Raw genomic sequence first — 24,855 nt, 5'->3', positions numbered from 1 at the left:
ATATGGTTTAATGATGTGATGTGTGAGGAGACACGAAAGGACTTGATTCTTACATAAATCTTTACCCTACAAGGTCACGATCACGTCGGTCTCAGCCCAGCCAGGACGAGTCTTTGCAGGTCCTTCATCACACTCACAGTCTCACACTTTCGCTGCAGTTTGCCATGTATTTGTCAGTGTCACTTGTCACCACAAGCTTTCCTGTAGAAAAGCAAATTTCCTACAGTTTTCATGCTTTTTGTACATAATCTGTCATGCTAATTCAACGATTATGTATGAATCTGAGACTACAGCAGCTTAAAACTGGCACATGGGCCGACCAATTTCGGTTTCAGAAGCAAGAAGTCAATAAGAGGTCTCACCTTTCCAGAGGGGACACATTGTCACCCTGCAGATGTGAGCCTGCACTTGTAATCAATATTTTCAACATCATCATTATACATAAAAAAAACAGCCGACAAAATGTGTTTACAAAGTGAAATACGTCCAAAAGGTCTCATAGCCTCTTGATGATACTGATCCATAAACACTTGCTGTGCGATTAGTTGACTGATTCATCCATAGAAAACTAATCAGCCACTATTCTGAGACTTAATTAATCCTAATATCTTTAAGTAAAATCGCCAAACATTGTAAATAATAATAAAACTTATCTTTGACTAATTTTTAGACCCAATGAATACTATTTTTAAGAGAGCTTTTGAACTGAAGTTAAAATATGCTACTCTTTGTCCTGCATGTGATGTCTCGTTGCTGTTTTGCAACATGTTCAGTTCTGTATCTGAGAATTTATCTGTATTATCTGGAGGTTATCAATATGTTTTGGCAAATAAGCCTTTAGAAATTTCCACCAGGCAAAACAAGTGCGTACTGTATTGTCCTTCAGCCAGGCATCCAGGATAAACACTGCATTATTTGATGGATGCTTTTATCTGAAGAACCTTGAAACACAATGAGTCACATCGGCAGAAAAAAACCCTTTTCATCCTCCAGTTTCCTTGAAGCAGATTGGTAGAAATCCTCATTTAAACTCGCGGGTATAATGAACCACATGTTTGCAGTGAGGGAGGCTTACATTGCCAACAAGGAAATGTAGAGAAGTTTATTCAACTCTAAAAAAGACACAATTAAAACACCACAATTAAATTGGAAGTCTCCTTTCTCGGGGACACATTCTGCTGGCGCTAGTTCGTGTCGCTGTGGTTTAATCCGTGACATTTTTCTGTTCGGATGCTGCACTGATGTTGAAAGTGTTCACTCAGGCGTACCAGTCGAGCGTCTTTTCTAAAAGGTGGAAAAACAACAACATGACTTTGGTTGGCTGTTTGAGGAGCTGCTGGCGTGGCTTCGGACAGCTGCGTCCCCCGGGCGGCCGTCTGACGTCGATGATGTCACAGCAGAGGCTCGACCACGAGGCTGGCTGCGTGCGAGCTGTCTGGCAAGCAGGTGGACGGATGCTGGACGGCAGCGTGAGTGCGTGCGCTTAGCCATACGCTGCTGATGTGTGGGAGTGTGTTTCCATCACACAAAGCGGAGATGAGTTTCTTACGTGCGTGCTGCTTGTGCGTGTTTGTGCATGCAAATTTGTCAAAGTGTCTGACAGAAAGCGGAGTCGCTTCAGGCTGATGTGCAGCGTTCAAAGCACGGCCACAGGTAAGCCTGACCAGGCCAGGTGAACGACGAGCAGCTGCAAAAACTAACACAGGACTGTTTCAGGACTGGTTACGCAACAAACCAATGAAATGAAAACTCCAGGTTTGCCCTCGATGTAATTCATTTTGAATAACTGTCTGATGGATTATTTGCATTTGTGCAAAAATCCAGCTCTGCAGTATTTCTGCTTCCCAGTCTGCTTCTGTCATGAATGTGAGCCCGGTCCTTGGCGAAAGGTGTGTGGACTGAAAGGCTCCACAGTAATCCTCTGGTCCGTTCCCCTCAGAGGGACTGATAGTGACAGTGAGCTGGCTACTGCGAATGCACGCACGAATCCGGCCCTGTCTGCGGCGAGACGAGGCATCGTGACTGAGGGTAGCGCACGGACATTTTAAACCCCTCCACCTCCAGCACTTGAACATTTTCTTACCCCTTCTTTTTTTGTCTGTCCTCCCTCCATCTATTTATATCTCATTTTCCATTTTTCCTCATTCTGTTTCCTCTCTAACAGTCACAGGCAGGTAGGGGATTACGCTCAGGTGCTGCAGCAGGGATGCTCTGCTGTGCGTTTGTGTGTTCATAGTGAGCGAGCGACAGAGTGAGTGAGTGACTGAGGGTGTTGTTCCACTACACACACACACACACACACACACACACACACACACACACACACACACACACACCAGCCAAACGCTCGCTGAAGAAATTGGCTGCCTCGATTTTCATACAAGGAAGGGGTGGCGTAGAGGGGGGACGCCGGTGCTGGGGGATTCCTGCTAATTGCTTGCACATTCTCGTCTTCCTCTGGCTCGATTAAAGCCAGGCCACCATCTCCCTTTCAAGTCTGCTGTTCTCTACTGTACGCCTGCCCGCCATCCGACAGCACAGAACTACACAGATACAGTTTGAACTGAATTGGTGTGAGGTGGCGGGAGAGAAAATGCCGTCGAAGTCTGGTTTACCGTATGTCTGTCAGGCTGGCTGTTCCCAGCTTACGTGAGGTCCTTCTTTGAGTATACTGTGCATGTTCCTGCCTGATGTACAATGAGAAAATCAGTGATTGGGATTTGGATTCTGCTACACATTTCAAAATTTTTGTTTTAATCAAAGGGGGTTTTTCAGCCGAGTATTCGGGTTTGCATCAGTCCACTAACCTCAGCTGCGTCGCTGCCCTGTGCAGTTCAGCAGCCATCTCTTCGCTTAGCTTCGCTGTATTGTGCTCCACACTGACAGAATTTAAATTAAGAAACCTTGGCTACCTACTGTGCTTCAGCTTATCATCCTACAGTCTGCCTCACTGTTAGCCGCCTGGTTTAAGCCTCCGCCCGACGTAGAACGGTTTGTGTAGTCTTCTGTCCAATTTTGTGTCGCGAGCCTTTTCTCCTCACACTGCAGGTGAGCTGTTTCTGCCCTTGTCCAGCACTTGGTGTGACCTGTGCTGCTACGCCGATGTCTCTCTGCACCACAGCTACCTGCTACCTCACACTCCTCCACATTCATTGTACAGCGCCAGACGACTCAGATGTCCCATTAACTACACTAAACGTGCAGGAGTGTGGATGCAGTTTTGGTGCCGCAGCACGTGGATGAAGTAAATTACTCGGTCACGACATACAGCAAGGACAAAAAGGACATTAGACTCAGCACGACGGGACTGGACAAACGCCATGTGCGCAGACCCAGCATTCAACAGCAGCTTGGCGGAAATAATCTCGGTCTGAGCGGCAAAGAGGCAATGTCTGCAGGAGTCCCCGTACAACATGATGCAACTTGTTCCTGCAGTTCATCTTGTTTAAACTGCATTGGTCATACATAATATGGTCATATATAATAAGATGAGTGCGTGGGTGTGTGTGTGTGCACGCGCCCATGCATCAGTGAGACTATAATGAAGTGTGTGTGTGTTAACACCCTCATGAATCTGCTATACCTGTGACGTGCTGTCACACTCTGTTTAGCACATGATGTCTCTGCTCAGTCACACTGAAAGGGACGATCGGCTATCAAGGTTTGGGAATTCATCGACAAGGCCATCCTCACACATCTTGGAATAATTATGATGTTGGGGAGGGGTGATGGTGGCGGTGATGGTGGGGGGGGGGGGCACATATCGAGAGGAGGGGAGCAGCAGAGCGCCATATCTACCTCTCTGTTGTGTTCTGTTTGTTGATCTTAAATTAAATTCACTGCAAAGGAGAACGTACTCTGCACAGAACAAATTGTTCTGTGCTGGAAACGCCGCGCAGCCTTAGCAGACCATACGAGAGCAATATTAAATAGGAACTGAAAGACGCACCTCGCCTGCGCTCAGTACTGCTTCCTGTGCTGTAACCTGTAGAGTAGGCTTTAATCTGCACTGAATGGGCGTGTGCATGTATGAGGCTGTGGTAAACTGTGGCCTAATTACACAACTGCAAACCAGAGCAGCTGGCATGACCGAAGACGGGCGAGGACCACCAACACACCAACGTGTGTGTTTTGATTTTTTTTCAAACATGCATTTATGGGCTTAAAAGTAGCTCCATCAGCTTCATCTGCATGTGTGTGCATGCAAGACGCATTTATACTTGACTCAGCCGATGCTCCTCATCTCCAAACCTGGAGACAATGGCAGCTGACAAGCCGCTTTATTTCTCAGTTAAGAGAATCTGTTGGATTTGCAGTCAGATTAAGACATGGGCTCTCCGCGAAGGCAAAATTAAAGTGGATCAGATGTACCCTAAAGGACCCCTGGCAACAGTTTCTCGTCTTCCATTTTCATCCACTGAAAATTCCTTAAATACTGATGAATCCAAACATGTAATCTGCTGCTAAAAACAAAGCAGCTGTCGAGAATAAAAAAAGAGCGAAACATCCGATTTTGTGAATAAAAAAGGGTCTCCCCATTAATCGTAAATGACTGTGACTCTGTGCCTTTACAATCAGGGTTAAAAAATATCTGTACTGGGTGTGTCTGCTGTAACTTGCTTTATGATTACTGGTTGCACACTGGCATTAAAGCCCATTTTATCTGCCCATAGAAGAAGAAGAAGACAGCCGTTGTGCTTTCATCCTCACAATAATACATGCTTTTTATGCTGCTTCTATAAAGCAATGAAGACATGTGGAATTAAAAGGTCTGCGCGAGTAACACGTTAAACACCACGTTGGAACTACGAGACTATTTCTGTCCGCTCTCCTAATAGGGAAAGGCTGCTTGAACAGCTTGTAAATTCCACATTACGCTGTAATTCAGAATATGTTTTGGTGATGAAGCCAAACCCTTCATGTGTTCTGCCTACTGTGAAGACCAAAACACAACGGAGAGGAAAATCATCAGCGGCTTGGTTTGCACATCACTGTCAGGTTGGGGCTCCACTGTAGCGTCTGAGTCCCTGACTTAATAACTTTCATGGCTTTTCATGTCAGCGCAGTGAACACACAAACCGACTCGACTGATTTTCATTTTTCGGACGACACTTAAGTTTGTGATTGATTTAATGTGGCCGCTGAACCAAATGAAGCAGAACGCGTCTCTCAGGCACCAATTCTTTATGGTGTATATCAGCTCAAGGAGTAAATTAGTGTTGTCCACATAACAGGAATGAACTTGTTCCTCATCTTAACGTCCCTTTGGTGGTTTTTTTTTGAAAACGCAAAAAAAATTAGCTTTATTCCAGGAATACCAAATTTAACTGGTCGATTATGTCTGTCGCTGCTCATAATCATATTTATTTTTCTTTTTTTGAAAAAAAAGAAAAATGAATTCATCAGTATTTAACTCATTAAAAATGAAAATGTAAAAATTAATGATACAAAACGTATTAATTACTCGCAAAGCACATTTTTTTACACTCTGCTTTGCTCCATTACTCAGCATTTCTGAGATGTCGTTTACTAAGACGGTCTTTAATTTATATTTCATGTATGTTAGTGTCTCCCTGAAACACAAAATCCAAGTAAAATTCAGCTTCAATCTGTCGTTTCCTTTTGAATAATTGTGGGTATTTTTGTGAGAATTGGTCAAAATTGAGGAAGCTGAGCCACGACAGCACAGAAGAGAAGGAAATGATTTTAACCTCAAAGCTTTGAATTCAAATTCAGCTCGACTCGAGACGGGCCTGCACGGCTCATCGCAGGGGTCTGCGAAGTCCACGTCCCCTCAGAGACAGCTGGGAGAAGGAGGCTCCTCACCGCCTGCAGTTTACTCGCTGAGTTCTGCTCAGTTTCTGGGAGCCTGTGAGATCATGATGATGTTATTTGATTCTGTAAACACACAGCAGATGATCTGAGAGTCTAATATTGCTGTGTGACGTAACTTCAGGCTACACCAAATAAGCCTGCTTAAAAAAGGTTCTGTTGTGGGGTATTTAATCGTTTCTGACATGAGGGAAAAGCAGTAAAAACCCCAACACTAAAGCACACACATCTTCTTCACCTCCTGTAGGGTGACTGATGTAATATCTTTTCATTTCGGTTTCTGCTGGAGGCCCCAAGAGGAGGCTCGCCTCCGGCTGGTTTATCGAATATGAAGGACTATTTTCATTGGGGATTAATCTGAACATCACTTTTTCTTTATTCCAAACTGATTAATTGTTTTGCCTACAAAATGTGATGAAAACACAATGAGGCCTCAGGTGACATCTTTGGAAAGCCTGACAAAATCCTCACACTCAAGAAACTGGAGCCAGCAAAACTTTGGCATTTTTGCTCTAATTATAATCACTGAACGACCCACACAAACGCAGATTAATTTAACAAACGACTAATCGATCAAACCTCAAATCCCAGCAGCTCTGATTCAGCATCACTGCTGTGTGACCGTCATGTGCTGTGTTGTCCACGTCACAAACTGTGCACAGGAAGGAGGGGACATATTTGTGAGAGACACGGGGGTAAAATGTGGTGAAAGTAATTGCTTCTTGGCGTGAAGAACATTCAAGTGCGCCACGGCGGCGTCCGTGTGGGGTGTTTTCACAGCCAGAGGCGCAAGGTGCACCTGGAGTGACGGAGAAACGCGTTGACAGGAGGAAAACTCTGTGTGATGTGGTCTTTTTGATGCACTGACCAGAATCCAGAGTGGACGGAGCCCGGGTCCACATAATGAGCCTCCAAAGCGCCAAACAGCTGCATTACTGTGAAGACCTGCACCTCAGGAAAATGCACAACTGAGTCCGGATTCTCTTCATGAAGCTTTAAGATGAGGTAAATGTGGTTTTCCAATATTGAGTGCAGAATTTATTTCCCAAAAGAATTGTTTTGTTACGAGTGAAATCCTGTGAAATCATTATTTAGACGACTATAAGCAGCTGCAGGAGTCGCGGTAATTAGACCTCGATGAGGTCAGATCGGGAAAATCCTGAAATGCGACACTTCATTCGTCTTTCACAAACGCGAACAAAATAATCAACTTTCACTGATTTCTTCTTGACTGACTGCTCTACATTTTGGCTTCACAAGATGACTAAACACGTCGATGCACGAAAACCACCAGCCTCACGCTGACTCGACACCAAACGCCGAAAGGCCAGGAAGTGTTCACATCACCGCAGGCCTGTGTGTGCGTGCTTTATAGATTCAAATTTCCAACAAAAGGGTGTGTGTGTGTGTGTACGAATGTAAATATGTGTGTGGGAGGGGAACAATGAAAACAAAAAAACAAAACACCAGAGAAGACGAAGTAAGACAGAGATGTAAAGACAAGCAAGTGTGTGTGTGTGTGTGTGTGTGTGTGTGACTTGTAATTGTAGTGACTGTGTGGCCTTCTTTGTCCTGTGTTCCTTGAACTGTGCATGATGAGTGTCTGTGTTGACACATCTACATAATTGTTTCGTGTGTGTAAACCAACACATTATGTAAATAGAATGAAATGTGTATGTAATTACATGCAGTGTGTATGGACAATATCTGTAACCCAGTCGGTGTGTGTGTGTGTGTGTGTGTGAATTATCAGAAAATGCTTGTGTGAGCGCACTTGTGCTTGTGTGGTCATCTTTGTCGTGTCTTGTGTCGACGTGTTTTTGTGATATTTCAGTGGTGTGTATGTGTGTGTGTGTGTGTGTGTGTGCGCGTGTGTGTGTGTGTGTGTGGTCCTGTATAATAATTTGTATGTGTGTGTCGATGTGTGTTTCTCCTCTACCCAGATGGCTGTGCTCAGAGGCTGGAGCTTCTGAGATCTGTTGCCAGCGGTGAATACTGATCAGAGATCACTGTCACATCTACAGGACACACACACACACACGTCATCCATCTTCTCTCACACACACCTCCACGTCCACATGGTCGAACTACTAATTTCCACAGCCACTGTGTGTCCTCCATGCTGATATTTCAGGTCACGGCTGCAGTGCTGATTACCAGCCTGTCTGTCACACCTGAAGATCGACACCCGGCGAGCGCGACGCCGGGAGGCCTCGGCTTTATGCTGTGATTAGGATATTTAATCAGAACCGCTCGGGTGGCAGGATTTCCTGTGTTCTTGGTTTTTGTTTTGCTCCGTCTTTCTACCTCCTCTCAACACTTTGTAGTTTGAACGGGCAAAGCACCACAGAACAATCGAATCAAATCGGCAACCAGTTTGATAATCAATTAAATGACATTTCAGAAATCCAAAACATTTTAAAAATGTGAAAATTTGCTGCGTTTTAATGTCCTAAGTGATAGTAGACCAAATATTATTGGTCAGCTAATGAATTGAAATATCAAAAAGTCACCTTTTGAGGAAATTGTGAGGTGAATTTTAATTGTCTGGAAAACCTGACTGACATTTTGTCCAGCTGATATTATCATCAGTGTATATGGTATATACTGGTTTGTCCTATTTTTTGCTTATAGTTATTCATACTATTAATGTTTAAATTCAATAGCGAAATTTTTACCCCCCCCCTTTTCTTTGCTTGACCCAAAAAATCTTAGACATTGCGACAATAACCAAAAGTTAAAGCCACGAAACAAACTGAAACACAAAAATGCTATATTTTTTAGTTCTGGCTGGGTGCTTTGTTTAAAAATGATGATATAAATATGTTTCTGATGTTGCTAAATATCATAACGAATGAGGAAAACGTGAGGTTCGATGCAGCAATTTGCGTCCCACATCATACCAAACCAGTAACACGTGTAAAACAATGAGCGACTTTGAATAATCAAAATGGAGAACAGAATTAGAACCAAAATACCAGCCGTCAATAAACTCTCTTGAAAATCACCTTTTCACTAATGAATCAACGATAACGAACCAGTGAAAAACCAGCTTAGCTCAGTGTCCTGCTGCATGGCTACCAGCTGCACTAATTTGTCCAATCTGAGAGCAACAAACCAAATCAGGAAGGCAACAAACAAATCCGACACCTCAGTATGAGACGAGAAAGTCAGCGCAGTGTTATTACGCTGTGTAATCACAGCACGGTGAAGCTCTGTGGTCATTTACAGCTCCATAAAGTGAGTCCCACATCTCCTGACCTCCTCCCACAGCACCAGCTGCTCCTTCACCTGTCAGCACGTTGCCACTGATAATGACACGATGTGGAAGGTTGCCCGCAATATGCTGCAATAAGGTTTGCTAATGCTCGCGGACGACGACAACAGCAACAGAAACATTTCCGGCCGTCTGTACGGGCAGCTGCAGCCCGACGTTCTGACGGACAACACGTTCCTGTTGCGTGTGCCGAGTGGTGCTGCGCAGGAAAAGCTCGCTCTGCTCCGTTTGAAAATCCAGAGGGCAGCAAACTGAATTTGGAAAACAGGAAATCTAATCCTCTGGCAAAGTAATTGTTGAGTCACCCGCGCCGATCAATAACTCCAACAAATTCTTGTAGATAAATCTTCATCACTGTGCTGTACTGGAGCCAAACGTTGATTTGCACATTTAGAGCCAAGGTGAAATTACACGATACACAAAATTCAAACTGACTGTAATGTAAATGTGTGAGATATCTGAGAAGAAGATGAGTGGATCAGACGTTTCACACACGTCTCCAAACTCGAGCTGACAAACCTCTCGAACACCTTTGTGCTGTGCTGCGAGGATCAAACCTGGCCTGTCCGCCTCCAATCAGCACGCAAATGAATGCAAATGACTCTTCAGAGGACGAGACACAGCAGTGTCCATCACGCCCTGAAACACACTCTGAGATGTAGTTAGTGTGCACAGCGCATGACGCTCATGCACACACACACACACACACACACACACGTGCACATCCCACGAGAGCACCACTGAATAAATGCATACACACAGAAATACACCTTACATTATCTTAGACACTGAGGGTTGTGTGAGACAAAAACGTACACTCAAATAGTCCCACACTCACATTATCTCACATAACGTCCTCATAACACACACACACACACACACGCGCGCGCGCTGAGATGCAGTATCCCGCTCTGCCTTCCCAGACAAAATGAAAGTGAGGAGGCAGCCGCATCGCACCTCCAAATGGGCTCGGGTCTCTCAGAGGACTTTCAGTGGGGGGGGGGACCTGCTGCTCTCCTGTGCCCGTCACCAGCACTAATCTATCTGTCTTTCTCTATCTCACACACACACACACACTCAGAGTACACACAGACGCATGTGCACGTTCACACACACACTGTGTCTCCTGCTGTGTCCATCCCCAGCGAGCGCACTTGCACGAGCCCCGTCAGCGCAACACATGAGAAAGTGCATTATGAGCCCAGGCTGCCTCTGCATTCCAGCTGTCCCTGCTGGACAGGTACACAGCCCGTCTCTGGGTGGGTGTGCAAGGCAAGCGTTTCTCAGAGGTTCAGCTCCCGAGCCGAGCTGAGATACAACGCAGGAAGCTCTCGTGTCGCATACAAGCCATAAACAAGAAGAAGAAGAAGAAGAAAAAAAAAAGAAAAACAGACGGCAAACGTGTGCTCGTACAAGAATGCATGTAAAAAAAACTGCATTTCTGTCAGCACAGCAGAGCTTCTGTGACCACACCTCCTCTGAAAAAAATAAAGACAGGATTTCTGTCACAAACAGAACATTGTCTAAGTACACACACAGAGCAAACACGCACACACACGCAAGGGAAAAAAAAGCACCAAGTATATACAGTGGAACACATGCACAACCGAACATCTGTCGTCCCTCGGAGTGGAGGTGGAGGTGGGCTGCACATGTTTCTCACGGGGGGTTCTCAGGTTTCACAAGGTAGGGAACCCCAAGGTTCCCCCAGCGAACGCCGTGTCGTGCACAGCTGAGCAGCGGCTCTCAGAGCTTTGATCTACTCACCCGAAGGCACAAAATGAAGAACTTTGTTGGTCTCCATAGCTGAGCAAGTGGTGGCGAATGCACACTTCCTCTCTCCAACCGCCTCCCCCCCAAGTCAACCCATCATGGTTGTGTTATCCTGTGCTGATGAGTGTGAGATCACCTCTGCTCCCTTGCTCTGCTCTGTTTCTGACTGCCTCTCAGACACATGCAGTGACTCAGCCCCACTCTGCCTGCCGATTCACCGTCTCGCCGCTGGGTCCTAGTGCCTTCTCTTTTCCTCCCCTCGCTATCCCAGCTCGGCAGACGGCAGCCTATGGCAGGCCAGCATGCAGCGAGGCAAACCCCACGTCAAGACACACCCCCTCAACACACACACACACACATACACACACTCTACTCACAACAGAGCAAAACCTACATGGAACAGGGCATCTTGTTGTCAGCCTGGTCCTCGTTACTCTGCGCTGCAGTTCAGAACAAACTGACCAAACTAGTTTCAGCGCGAGTGTCAGCTAATCTCTCATCATGATCTCATTCGCATATGCCCCTACTTGTACACTCGGGCTGTACATACTGGCTGGTGTTTATACAGTGTCAGCTCGAGGAAGGACCACTTCATGTGAAAGCTGTTTGATCGCTTTGCACTCTTAGTCTGCTGTTCATCGTCTTGACCTGAACTTGGTTTGGCTACTTTTCTCAGTTGGAGAAACAAACAATTTGTGAAAATATAAGAAATATCACCAAAAGACAAAAGTATCCAGACACACCTCTTTATGGGGCTGTTTCTCAGGGTTTGGGCTTCCTGACTTCCAGTGAAGGGAAACCTTAATGCTTCTGCATATGCTTCCAACTTTGTGGCAAACGTTTGCTGAAGTCCCCTCACATGCTGTTACCTACTGAGCAAACTGCCCCCGTCAGTTGATCAGCACTGACCTAAAGCTTTGGCTTGATGTGGAAAGAACAGGATTTGTTGATACTGTCTGACATCCAGAGAAACAAAGCAAAGCAGAACAAAAGAAATCAAGAAAAAAAACAGTTAGATTTGAAGTCTAATTTTAGCAAATGTTCTTCACTGGCATCAGAGTTTAAATTATGCCAAGTGGCACATACAAGACCATCATGCCCAGCTAAAGTCACAGGGACCTGGATCAGATGGGTGTCGACACCTCCGCATTCGGCTGCCAAAACCTCCAGTCGCGCATGATGAAAGGTAAGCTCGGCTCTGCCCGCCGAAACAACGAACGCTGAGAGCGTGTGATCCCGCCGAAGCTGTGGTCACCACATCAGTCAAATACGCATGTTGAAAAAGAGGTCTGCACACAAAGCACACAAACTGCAAAGGTGATTGCATTCTTCCATTTAAATTCAGATGCACAGACTGAACTCACAGAAGGACACTTTCTAACGGCCAACGCATCAGGTGTGCATTTTATCCTTCCTATGAGTGAACAGAACAAACTGTTGTGACATGAGAGATCATAAGCCAACAGAACAACAAACAGGGCACCACAGGATGACCCCCAGGCACTCAAATAAAGTCTTCTGATCACATATGCCATCACCAAAGAGGAGACGTCACCAGCCTTAACATCAGTTCAGCTTGTGACCTGACTGGAACTGTCTGCTGTCTTTCAAAGATCGAATTACTGCTGTAAGCTTTTTGTTAATGTGATAATGTTTTTGTTTTAGTACACAGTAAGGTCACTTTCCAAAGCTGTACAGAATCATCCTGCATAAATCTGTCAGTTTTGGAGGGCATCTGTTAAATGATTAGCAGAGCAAATTCTTATTTACTGTTCAAGACATTTTCTGAATATCAGATAACATCAGCATTAAACACTACATGCACTTCTTTTGCTTACAGATTCACTGATCAATAACATGGCTGAAGAAAACTGAAATGTCCATCTTTAATTCAAGCTTTCCATTTACATACATCAGCCTAACTCACCACTAGACATGTACGAGTCCTGAGTCACTCACATCATTAACCCGGATCTGATGAGTCCTTGGCTACACCTGTGGCTAACAACCCACATGAGTAAAAAATAAAATCAAATATAAATAATACAAATTGCCCAATTCATAATCTCTTTATAATATTCCCCATTCATTTTAAGCATTTATTTGCAAGAAACCTTTGCAATAATTAGCATAAATTACATGAGCAGCAGTAGTTGCTGCCTTGTTCGTCATCAGGGGACTCGAGCATCCAACAGAGTTGAGTTCGAAAAACTTCCCACATGGCCAGAAGCATAGCCAATCCAGATCAGCTGGTTCTGCCTGTAACCAGCAGCCTCTTGGTGATACTCACTCAAGTGACTGGAAAGACTCGAGTAACTCGGATCACAATATTGAGTGATCGGGAAGGACTCGAGTCCGTATGTGGAACCGGATTTGCCATGACTACTCACAACTTTTGAAATGTTGCAAGAAAGAAAAGAAAACGCGAATTAGATGTGTTTCCAAGTGCCACTTGGCCATCTATGAGAGGGAAATGAAGAAATTTGAATTGAAGATTTTTCCATTTCCATCAACCTTTTCTAACGTGACACTCACGGATGGATACACATTTTTAATGTCTCAAGATGGCAACAATTTGGCTTTTCATAGCGTAAGGCTTGAGTAGCTCTTCCTTTGGTTCAATGTAAGACTCTACCGGGCACAGAGGATACTGGATTAGAACGTTAATTTCCCACCCTGATGTAAATGCTCTGTGAAAGGTCAGTCATTTGCATAAGGCAGCATATATAACATCCCCGTGTGCGGTATGGCCAGTGGCTCTGCTTTGCATAAGAAGTGTTACACACTGCGAGGGCAAATGCGTCACTCAGTGGGCCTGGGCGCATCCTCCCCAGAGGATAATTCACGGGCTCTAACCCACCACGAACCTGCAACCCAGGGGTTGTGATGGATGCACTCCAGTCAAACACCAAACGGCACGGCTACCTTACGACCCATGTCTGAGAAAACGTCAGTAGGAGCAAGCGAGTTGACAGCATGGCTGAAGTGTGTCACCTATAGGTGCGTGAGGTGCCGAGCTTTCAGAGCAAGAGGACTCACTCATCATGTCCCATCACCGGTACAGAACTAACTCGCCCCCTTCCCTGGAGCTCTTGTGCTCCATCTCTTCTCAGCAATTCCGAAGCATGTTGCTGGATCCAGAATCTCCTACCCCGTCCTCCTGAGGCCTGGTACCGCTGCTGGATCCCGAACCCTCTCCACGGCCCTACCTGGATCCTGCTGCTCCTGCTCTGCTCTGTTCTCTCTATCCTCCCTGGATATCCATCCTTTTTGAATGTGTTGTTTACACACCTGTAAAGTGTCTTGAGATAACTCTGTTATGAATTGGCACTTTAAATGAAATTGAATTGAACCAATGCCTTCAATCCTATGGGTTGGATTTTGACTTGATTTAAAATAAAAATATCTTATTTCAATGGTGTCTGTGCTCAATAAAAGTAGAAATGTGAAAAATTAAACCTGGAAGCATGAACTCAAATTCAACACCAGCAATTAAAGATTGGAAAACAACCTTTAAAGGTGTACCGAGGTCATTCCTTACTTTACTGTGGAAGAAAACGGTTCTCAGACTCAAATCTTCAGCCTGCTTTTACATTTCCTTTCAAAATGCTGCTGTGGGTTGTCCCAGTTGTTATTTTCAGTCGTTAGCCTGTTTGGATGTGAAGGATCAGCTCGGTGACTGACGGGGGTCAAGTGTCAGACCTGCCCCACCAGGCTGTACTATTGTGTTGAGTCCAGCTGCACTGACGTTGGCCAGTTAAGTTGACAATGACTCATCAATCACAGGGGCCATGTTTCTTCATTGTGAGTACTTTGACTTCTGATTCCTGCTTGTACTTGGCCAGAATAACTAGCCGTGCTGATATATATCAGTGGGACTTTATTAACAATGTTGTATTTGTTTGAATTATTCTGTACTTTTTCATCTCATGATAATATTGTTTTAGGCTGAACCACGGGGAGGCTGGCGAGTTGGAGAGAGAGACTGAGTGCTGGCACTCAAAACATCATGAGAAAGGGAAAAGGGAGTTACATAAACAGAAATATTGAAATTCTTTTGCTCTAATTATGGCTGTGATTGTGGCCAGAAACCAGACTCCATTATAACTTGTCAGTTAAAAACGAAACAGCTGCCATATTTAAACAAGGACAGCCCCTTATTACCTCTTGTACAACTGTTAATTTCAACCACACCAATGTTCCACCCAATATGCAATCAGTTTCCAACATGACGACATAAGAGGCTTCAGACAGACTGCCGCTGTCACGTTATCTTCAACCGTCCCTTTCAGATTTCACTGTGAAGGTGGCTGTGCAATGACAATAAAGAACATCTTAGCTTGTGCTACTGGACCCTCACTGTCTACTTAAGTCACTGTGGGGAAAAAAGGATCAACCCTGACAATTTGGATTTCTGTCCCAATTTTCATCTGACCACGCTGGGGTAGAAGCATATCTTTAAAGCCTGGAGCCCCGTTCCTTCATTTTGGAGGGCGTTCAATACTTTTAGCAATTGTTAGCGCTGGGAGAAAATGCATTAAGTGCTCTTTAGCTGCCTCTCGGCTAATTCAAAAATATATAAAAAGTTGTAGTCGGTCGGAAATTAACAAGAGCAAAACTCTGATGGCCGAGTGCAAGTGAATGCACTGAGAGATGATTTTGCCCGATTGGTAGCAGATCGATTTCACCCAGCTGCTGCTAGCTGTCTCTGCAGAGGACAGAAACGGTTTTCTCCCGGTCCTGCAGGTTTGTGTGCAGTCTCTCTCAGCCCGCAGCTCACAGGACAACTGCTGAGGGTTGTTTTTTCCTGCTGACTGTGTGTGTAGGGTTGCCAACTTCCACTAGCAGAGATTTTGTTTCGTAATAGTAACTTGAGTTTGATGTGAGTCAAGGATTAAACCTGACTAAACCCAAACACTGTGTCTGTGTTTGGGTTTAGTCAGGTGTCTGTGTCTGTGGACGCCTGCAGCTCCACCTCTGAGCCTGCTCCTTCTGCAGAGAAACAGTGGACTAAGAGCATGGCTAATGTAATTTCCCCCCTGAAAGTCTCCCTACCATCCCATGAATATTTCTCCAGATCCACTCGAGTTGATGTAATTTATATGTCCAGAGATGCCACAGTGCCTTGCTGCTGCAGAGTTCAGATGTCTGCCTTGTTCGGCTAAGGTGATTACCTAAAGCTGTGTGTGTATACAGTAAAATGTCAATTGCCAATAGTTCGCTACATGCCCAAACTAGCAGCAGCCTGCCAAGCTTCACAGGAAAGACTCATCACATGAGACAGCATCACTGTTTTCCATCGTTTAGCTGTGTTGCTAATGCTAACTGTCGTGCTGGACGCAAGAAGACGTAGTGCAGGGAAGACAGTGCGTGTGTTACTTCTGAGAACTTGTGCCACTTTCAAGTGAATGAGTTCAGTTTTGTGTTGCGCACACGTACACAGCTACACTGTACTGTTTATACACTATATAGACAAAAGTATCTAGACACTCTCTTTATGGGGCTGTTTGGGCTCAGCCCCTGACTTCCAGTGAAGGGAACTCTTAATGCTTCAGCATACCAAGACATTTTGGACAATGCTAAGCTTCCAACTTTGTGGCAACAGTTTGTTGAAGGCCCTTTTCTATTCCAGCATGACTGTGCCCCAGTGTACAAAGCAAAGCTCCATAAAGACATGGTTGGATGAGTCTGGTGTGGAAGAACTTGACTGGCCCACACAGAGCCCTGACCTCAACCCCATCCAACACCTTTGGGATGAACTGGAACGGAGATTGTGAGCCAGGCCTTTTGGTCCAACATCAGTGTGTGGCCTCACAGAAGAGTGGAAGCTGTTAGAGCTGCAAAGCTGTCTGTGTGTTTAGAATGAGATGTCAATAACACTCTTGGTGTAATAGCCAGGTGTCCCAGTACGTTTGTTTATATAGTGTATGTGTATATTATAGTCTAACAGAAGCTGCTGTCAGCCTCCCTACATCAAGAAAATCCCATCGTGCCTCAGACTCCAGCTGAGGGCTTGTACACTTGGTTTCAACTCAGAGCGACACATTTAGTAAAAACAGTTCCTTTCCTCTGCAGCCAACTGGCATTAAAAAGTAGTTCCACCACATATCTGGAAAGCGAGGTAGCTGTGTATAAAAAGATAAAAATTTCTGTTCTGGCTGATACTGAGGGCACAGTGAGGCGTCTGGAATGACCCTGCAGCTTCTCTGCAGCTCATCATCAGCGGGTGCTATGAGGTTGGAGGTGGGAATGGCCTCCAGGAAGCTCACAGCTTGGTGTGTGTGTGTGTGTGTGTGTGTGTTAGTGAGTGATGAATCACCACTTGTGAACTGCCTTAACCACTAAAAAGCAATAAATGTGCACAGAGAGTTTAGCAGTTAGGACCCCTGCCTCCGGGACCACATGTACCCCCCTGCTGGCCTGGGATTGAATCCTGCCAGAACCGCCTGTACTACGTGTGTGTGTCTCTGACAGCCCTCCTGCTGTCTCGATAAAAAGCCACAAAAAATAAAGTGAGGGTATATATGTGATAGGGTGTGACACTCAAAAGGACCGGGGGGGGGGGGGGGGGCTGCACATAAAAGGTTCAACCTGCACTCAGGAGACTCAGTTAAGTCGTTGTGTATCTCCTCCGTCCCTGAAGAGGGTCTTGACTTTGAGAGAACGAGACAACTTAACACACAGAAGCGACTCATTAATCACTAAACGGCACTTAGCAAACACAAAGGCTCAGTACGCTCAGTGCACATCACAGCACGGGACGCATGTTGAAAAGGTACACATAATATGACAGTTTTTCCAAGGTGTCAGACTTCAGACGTTAATCAAATCACCTGAGGTCATTCGTCCTTTCACTCGTCTCGATGAACCTCAAAGTCAACAGTGAATGAAGATGAGCCTGCAGCGTACACCTTTTCTAAACAGACGAGCCGGAACACACTGACGGCCTTCTGGTTTCTGGAAACTTCCACAGTGCAAATAAAGCTGCATGTTGGCATAAAGGCAGGGCCGGTATGAAGTATGTAAAGTGTCAGGAGAGCATCAGTTTACCGTTTCGCAGGTGCTTTCTTTATCAACATTACAGTCCAAAACCAAAAGCCTGGGTTCGATTCTGCCGAGCCGGTTTCTCCAGCCTCCTCAAAATCTGCCCACTGGGTACATATTTTTTCACTTTTGTGTGACTTGAAGTGTAAATTAGCACAATGTGAATATTTCACCATGAACAAACCATAAATCATCAACAAACCTACATCAGCCATTTTACAAGGTTTTCTTAAGACTAGTTTAGTTAAGTTACGTGGGCTAAGTGCATCTTAAATATAACAGAAGTCAGAGTACTTTGGTATGAAGTATCCTCTGAAAAACACGTTAGTAACAAACCAAACTGCTTGAGAAACGCTCTGCTGAAAGTTCAGACTTTGAATGAAGGTAATAATGACAGTCCTTTCGTGCATGTTGTCCACTCCACCAATGCCACATTTCTAAGTATTTACATATAGATAATTGCAAATACAGAGTACTGTATATCACCATCACTTAAAGTACACTGATCATGTACACGTTCAGTACCAGTCCAGTGGTCATTTTCCTCTCCAGACTGTGTCAAAATTTAAAAAACAAAAACAAAAAACGCCCGGTCCCTTTATAAATACGATCCTATTGTATACCACTCTAACACACAGCGTGCAGCCATGTTGCCTTTACTGTACTGTGCTGCCTGTGGTAATTCTGTGATTTAACTGATGTGTAGTCTGGAGCTGTACAGGACTGTGCCGCTGCAGTGTGTGTGGTGTCCTTTTGTCCTTGTGCCAGATGTCACGATGTGGTGTGTAAGTCATTCAGATGCCAACGTGTCCCTGCACCGGCGTTAAGACTTTTCGCTCGGTGATTTACAAGCCAGTCGACCCTGAAGCCACGGGGCTGCTGAGGTAACTGCAGTACTGTAGTATTAATACAGCATAGCAAGTAATGATGTATAAACAGTGACTGCTGCTGCCTCAGTGAGTCATCAATCAGTGAGGGAATCCTGCTGCCTCCTTTTGACTGGGAACAACCTTCATTAGCAGCCGAGTGTGTGTGTGTGTTTCTGTGTGTGTGTGTGTGTCTACTGTACGTGTGTGTGCATGTGTTTTAAGTACACCCTCATGTGTGCATGTGTGGGTGTTTATCTCATCTTTCCATCTATGTGTAGGCGTCGGTTTTGTCTTTGTGTGTGTGTGTGTGTGTGTGTGTGTGTGTGTGTGTGTGTGTAAGCTTGTGTGCCTGTCAGTTTTCTTATTTGTACAGACAAGTTGTGTGTGTGTGTGTGTGTGTGTGTGTGTGTGTTTGTGCGTGCGTGAGCGCGTGTTTTTATTACGAAAAGTCTCTCGCTTTTTTTCTCCTCCGTCAGCGTCGTCTTTGTTGTTGTTTGTGCTCTACTCTGGCACAGGAAGAGACGGAGGCACAGTGATAATCATAATAACACTCAGGAGTCGAGGAGAAAAGCGAGATGAAGGAAAAAGGAGGAGGAAGAGGATGAAGAGGATGAGGAGGAGCGGAGGAGAAGGAGGATGAGGGTAGCAGCTGGTTCTTGTTACTCTGCTGCCCCCACACATCACTGCAGGAGCTATCAGAATATAGCCTCCCGCCATTCCCTCTGTGTGCGTGTGTGTGTGTGTGTGTGTGTGTGTGTGTGTCTGCAGTACAGAGCTGTATGTATTGCCATGGGGATGAGGGCATATTTCAGGTCACAAACTAGCTACAGATTTAATTTGGAGAAGAACAACTTGATTATGTTCTCTCAGGCAAAAACGGCTCAGGGAAATGTAACTGAGATGACAGGTGAACTCTCACTCACACACACACACACACACACACACACACACACACACACACACACACACACAGTTCAACATACATGCATGTGATGACAAACACAGTTTGGACACCTGAACAGGTGTGAGGTGCGTTTAGCGGTATTGTGTTATGTGCTGTCAAAACGCTGCAGGTACGTTACAGGTGCGTTCTGATGTCATGATGACATCGTTAATTCCGTCCTTTCATTGAGAAAACTGAGGTGATAAAATGCTTAGTATTTAATTCTGTGTCCTAGCCCTACACCCCCGTCTCTAGGCCTCCACTGATTGCTTCAGCCACAGCATGAGCATCCTGTCAATGAGCTCTGTTTTGGTTAGCTTTTTGTTTTCGTTACGGATGCCAGAGTGGTCTACAGTTTGACAAAATCAATCCTCACGTGTCCAGTAAAAGCCGTCTGCCTGTAAGCTATCCCGGAAACCGGCATCACACAACTGCCTGACGTGTAATGAGACGAGCATCCGAGTGCAACAGGCCAAGTGGGGAAGTTTCAAATCTCGTCTGAAACATGCTGACTGAACACACACATTTTCAGCCCCTCCGCGTTCACAGAACTCATTCACTCACATGCAAAAGTTACCCCATGCAAGAGTCCTGCTTGCCCCAGGAAACGTCACCGGTTCTTGTTCACGTTCTCCGCCAGGCCAAAACAGCCAGCCTCTGGTCACAAACACACATCTCAAAGCTCTCAGCTCCTGCTAACCCCATAAATACTCCTCAAATGCCCAAATAAAAACGTGATAAGGATGGAATTTATCATTCCCCGAGGGGAAGCAGCAGAGAAAAAGGTAATAAATGACGAATAAAAAATGACACGACAGGATAAATGTCTCTTTGATGCAAATATAAGGTTTCTCTATAATTGCTTGAGCTGATATACGGCCTGCAGATGTGATCAATAGTCCTCAGACGGGAGCAAACAAAACGCACAGGATGTCACAGCCACGCCTGTGCGCCACTATTTTCCCTTGTGTTTCCTTAAGCTTTTTGCTTAGAAAGGTTCCTGAGTCAAACGACCTGGAAGTACCTAAGTGGCAGCCACAATGAGAGCTGGCTAAGCCCTTCAAATGCTAAGTAAAGGCGCCTCAGTACTTCTTTTCTCATATGCTTTAGCACGCTTTGGCACACTGGACCATCCTTTGCAAAAGTAAAGGAGATAAAGTAATTCCACGAATCCTTGCAGCCATGATGTGTCTTTTCCTCAAGCTCATATGAACTCTGCTTCACCTCAAAGCATTCTACATCAAGGTCAAGGAAGAGTGTTTAGGAAGAGGCAGGACATACACCAAATACCCCCCCTCCCCCCCCAGCCCCACCGCAGCAGCTCTTCCTGTCAGCAGCAGCAGATCCCAACCTGATCGAGAATCTGCAGGATGCACCGGAATAAGCCGAATCCTCACTCCTGGAGGCCCCATCCTCAATGCACGGGACCCAGAGGATCCAACATTCTGATGCCGGTGATGACAAAACACCTCCAGAGGTCCTGTGTCCCGTCCCCTCACAAGCCAGATGGGACCTCCAGGTTATTTGGTCTGCAATGTTTAGGTGGGTGTCAAAAGAACATCCACATGGGTCCAGGAACCCAAAGTTTCCCTGTGGAATCTTGTATTGTAAAGCAGATGATTAATGTTCTTCACTTCGCCTGTCAGTGGTTTTAATGTTTTTATTTGTCTCCTATATGTCCGTCCGTCCCTGTGACTCTGCTGTGGATGAACTGATTATCAGCCCGGCCGATTAACAATCCCCACTGCACTCCAACTTGTAGCTCGACCCTTCACTCTGCAGCTGTAGTAGTTGTACACTTTGGGCTGAAATCCTGAGTTTTTGTCCCTTGTGTTAATTGCTGATTGCCAATTTGCCCCCCACCCACTTGGGTTCCTGCTCAGCCACGCTGCACCATTTCCCATCACACACCTGTCCCCAGCCCCTGCCAACCTCCTCTCCACCTCACCTCCTGCTTTCTTTACAATGAAACTTCATAACTTCCCCTCACCTCTGTGCTGTGTGCCTCCAGATGTGTACATGAGTATCGCAGTATCAGGATGTGTACAACCACCCATGAGCAGCAAAGCAAATGAAGACTAAATCATCCTGATGACTAAGGATTTCTGAGCAAAAGATCTTGAATATTACTACAAACACACTTAGTAAGACAAGTGGCGCAGACAGAGACACATACACACTGCCCCCTGCTGGACACCACAGGGGCTCAGAGGTGCACCACTGCAGCTTTGTCAGAATACACCCATTCTATTCTGCTTTTGTTACATGGATTTAAATAAAAGTTCAAATAAACACAGGCTGCTTTTTGCAGTGAGGTCTGTCTGATCCTGGACGGGTCAAACACAGAAATGTGTGTGCAGAAGCTGCACTGGATTGAAGATAATGGCTGCGTCCTTTGATCCCCGGTTTCCTCTACATGTTTTCCCTCTTCAGTGTGATAGCCCCTGTCTGTGCACACGCACACACACACACACACCACTCAACAGGAAATGTTTGTTGTCTTTACATCTCCAAAGGCCTTTATGGGGAAGCGATGCTGACACAGACACTTTCAGCTGAAGTGAGTGAAACAGTAACACCAGCAACATGGACGCTCCTGCCTCCTCCGTCCTCCACGGCTAATCGCTCTCTCTCTGGTCTCTTTCAAATTCAAACATAAGATATTCGTGAAATGCTGCACGTATTGATTTAATTCTGAAGAAAACATTAGCGGGAAGTGGAGTGGCTCATATTTCACTCCACCCTTAACAATATGTCAGAATTACTGCAGATTAATAGTCATGGTGAATCGAATAATAATGCATGAGCTAGTCTATCTGATGTGCGCTTGAAGAATTAATTTTGAAATCTTTGTCCATCTCTTCTGTAGAAAATGATAATTTCCTGATGTTCATCATCAGGATCCAGTCTGCAGAAGCATTTCATTTTATCAGAGTGGAATGCGGACTCCTACTTTATGCTATTAATATTTTTTGCAAGAGTGCATGCGGCTATTATCGAAGTAGATTAGGCTGCCTCGTTTTGAAAAGAAGCCTTTCCCTTTTCTTGTCGAGAGCTGCTTCTGGAAAAGAAGAAGAAGAAGAAGAAGATGCCACTCTGCAGCAAGCTTTAAAATTCTGTGCAGCTACAGAGCACATTAAAAACGCTGCAATAAACTGCAAAGGGCACCTTGTTGTATTGTGCTCCAAGCAGGAAGACGGCAAAGACACAGTTAGTGGACAAACACTGGGTGGGATTTCCTCTCCTCCTCACTGACTCCTGCCTTGCATTGTCCGTTTGCTGGCCAAGTGCCGCTCGCCAAGCAGAATAACAAAATGCGTCCCTCATGAAAAGCACACGTAAACACATGCACACGAATTCAAACAAAATGCACGCTCCCACTCTGAATATGGGACAACTGATGATTGATCGGTGCACCAGTATCATTAACAAATATTAACATTGTGATTGTCTATGTGTTTATTTTTACGCTAATAAGAAACCACTCAACATATAGCATCAATGAACTTATTTCTGCTTGGTGGGCTAAATGTGACTGTATGACTAAAATGCTTGTGTTGCAGGTAATTTTGATTATTTTCATTGATTATTCTGATGTATATATTCTCTCAGTTGATCATATTGTGTATAAAATGTCCTTTTTTACCAGTTTGAGAAGGAAAATCTTCCTCTTCCAGTCCTGACAGGATGAATCTGACAGACTCCTGCACTCGCTTGTCAAATGAAATTGGAGTTTACACTTGAGCATCATTAGAAGGTAGAAAACAATTTACATCTCATTTTGGTATAAGGATTTACAAAAAAAAAAGAAAAAGTCAACAAAGTCAGTGTTGAAGAAGCAAAGACAGTTTTTATAAATTCAAAAGGTAGCTTGTGTAGTTCCAATAGACAGAAGAATATTGAATTAAAACGAAAAGTTTGAAATTGAGTTTGAATGTGATTTGAGGTGTCACTGCAGGATGTTTGCTCTTCATTTCATCTCAGCGTTTGCCACCAGCCGTATGTTTTGCCTGTGTGTGGCGCCCTGCTGTGCCTGCTCCTGCTCGCCGTAACGTACGGTAAGACGCGGCATGGCGAGTGAGGTGACAGGAAGCCACGGCAGCTCGTCAAGACAAACATTCGCCGCATGAGACGTGGGAACTGACTGCCCTGATTCTGATTAAATCACATCAAAGAATAGGATGACATCACACATTTTGGCCGTTTTTCACGTTATTCAACTTAACATTAATTTCATGTGTTGCTATAAATCATATTTGAGTGTAGAAACAAATGCGTCAAGCTCAGATTCATCAACATACAATTACTGTTGTTAAAGCTGTGTGAGTTAGTGATATTAAAACATTGTCAAATGACTCAGTTTAATCAGAAAAATTAATACCTCTAATAACAACGATAATACTAATAACTCTACAGCTCTGTGCAACTCTAATCCTCCTTCAGCTCGTTACGGTTCTCTGGTTGCACATCTCCCGTACGTTAGCGCTCATTAATCCCCCAAAGTGAAACCACGGCAGCCTGAGAGTGAATACTGGGCCGACATTCATCAGGCGGCCAGTAACACGACTCTCATCTGCTGCTCTGTCTGCTGGGTGTGCGAGCAGTTAAATATCCAATCAGCAGCCACTTATTTAAGCACACCTGTTCAACTGGCATGTGCACGCGGTCAAAACGAGGGATGATGTGATTAGCTGAGCAGTTGATGGAACGTTAGTCCCCTTGCTAGTTGGCACCAGAAATACCAGACTGTTATTAAACTTATTATTATTATTATCATTCCGTGAATGTCCACGTAGGAGCCATTTGTAGAGCTAAGTGTATGTAGGGCACCACACTGGTCCAGCAGGTGTCCCCTTTGTTCTGTGGGCCACCTTCAGCACAGGTAGGATGTTTGACTCAGGAGACAGGTGTGACTGGAGGCTTTTTCACCACTACGATTGCCAAATGAACAACAGCTGGAGATTCCTGCATGTAACACACTGAGAATCAGGACTTAGGGGACTCAGTGGTTCTGGCCTCCATGTTGTCCAGTGATTCCTGATAATGGTCCATTTGTGAGGCATTAGCCCTAGCTTAACTAGCAGCAAACTGCACTGATACAGTGTTCTATACAGTAC

The 24,855-nt window shown here is 45.0% G+C and overlaps 1 protein-coding gene across 5 annotated transcripts in view; it reads right to left on the bottom strand.

Moving 5' to 3' along the window:
* Positions 1 to 24,855, bottom strand: part of slc4a11 (solute carrier family 4 member 11) — a 95,449-nt gene that overhangs the window by 66,775 nt on the left and 3,819 nt on the right. Inside the window, exon 1 of one of the 5 annotated variants that reach the window (XM_046412085.1) lies at positions 10,877 to 11,073. The exons of 3 other annotated variants lie outside the window; for them this stretch is intronic. In XM_046412085.1, coding sequence (XP_046268041.1) covers positions 10,877 to 10,913 — 37 coding nt within the window. In that variant the 5' untranslated portion in view covers positions 10,914 to 11,073. Of the gene's footprint in view, positions 1 to 10,876; positions 11,074 to 24,855 lie in introns of those variants that run through there. One more of the 5 variants, XM_046412087.1, reaches the window with a different exon arrangement.

The sequence above is a fragment of the Scatophagus argus genome, chromosome 15 (genome assembly GCF_020382885.2).
Source record: "Scatophagus argus isolate fScaArg1 chromosome 15, fScaArg1.pri, whole genome shotgun sequence".
Lineage (NCBI taxonomy): Eukaryota > Metazoa > Chordata > Actinopteri > Scatophagidae > Scatophagus > Scatophagus argus.
The sequence above is the reverse complement of the archived record's forward strand: the minus strand, read 5'-3'. Positions and strand labels throughout refer to the sequence as shown.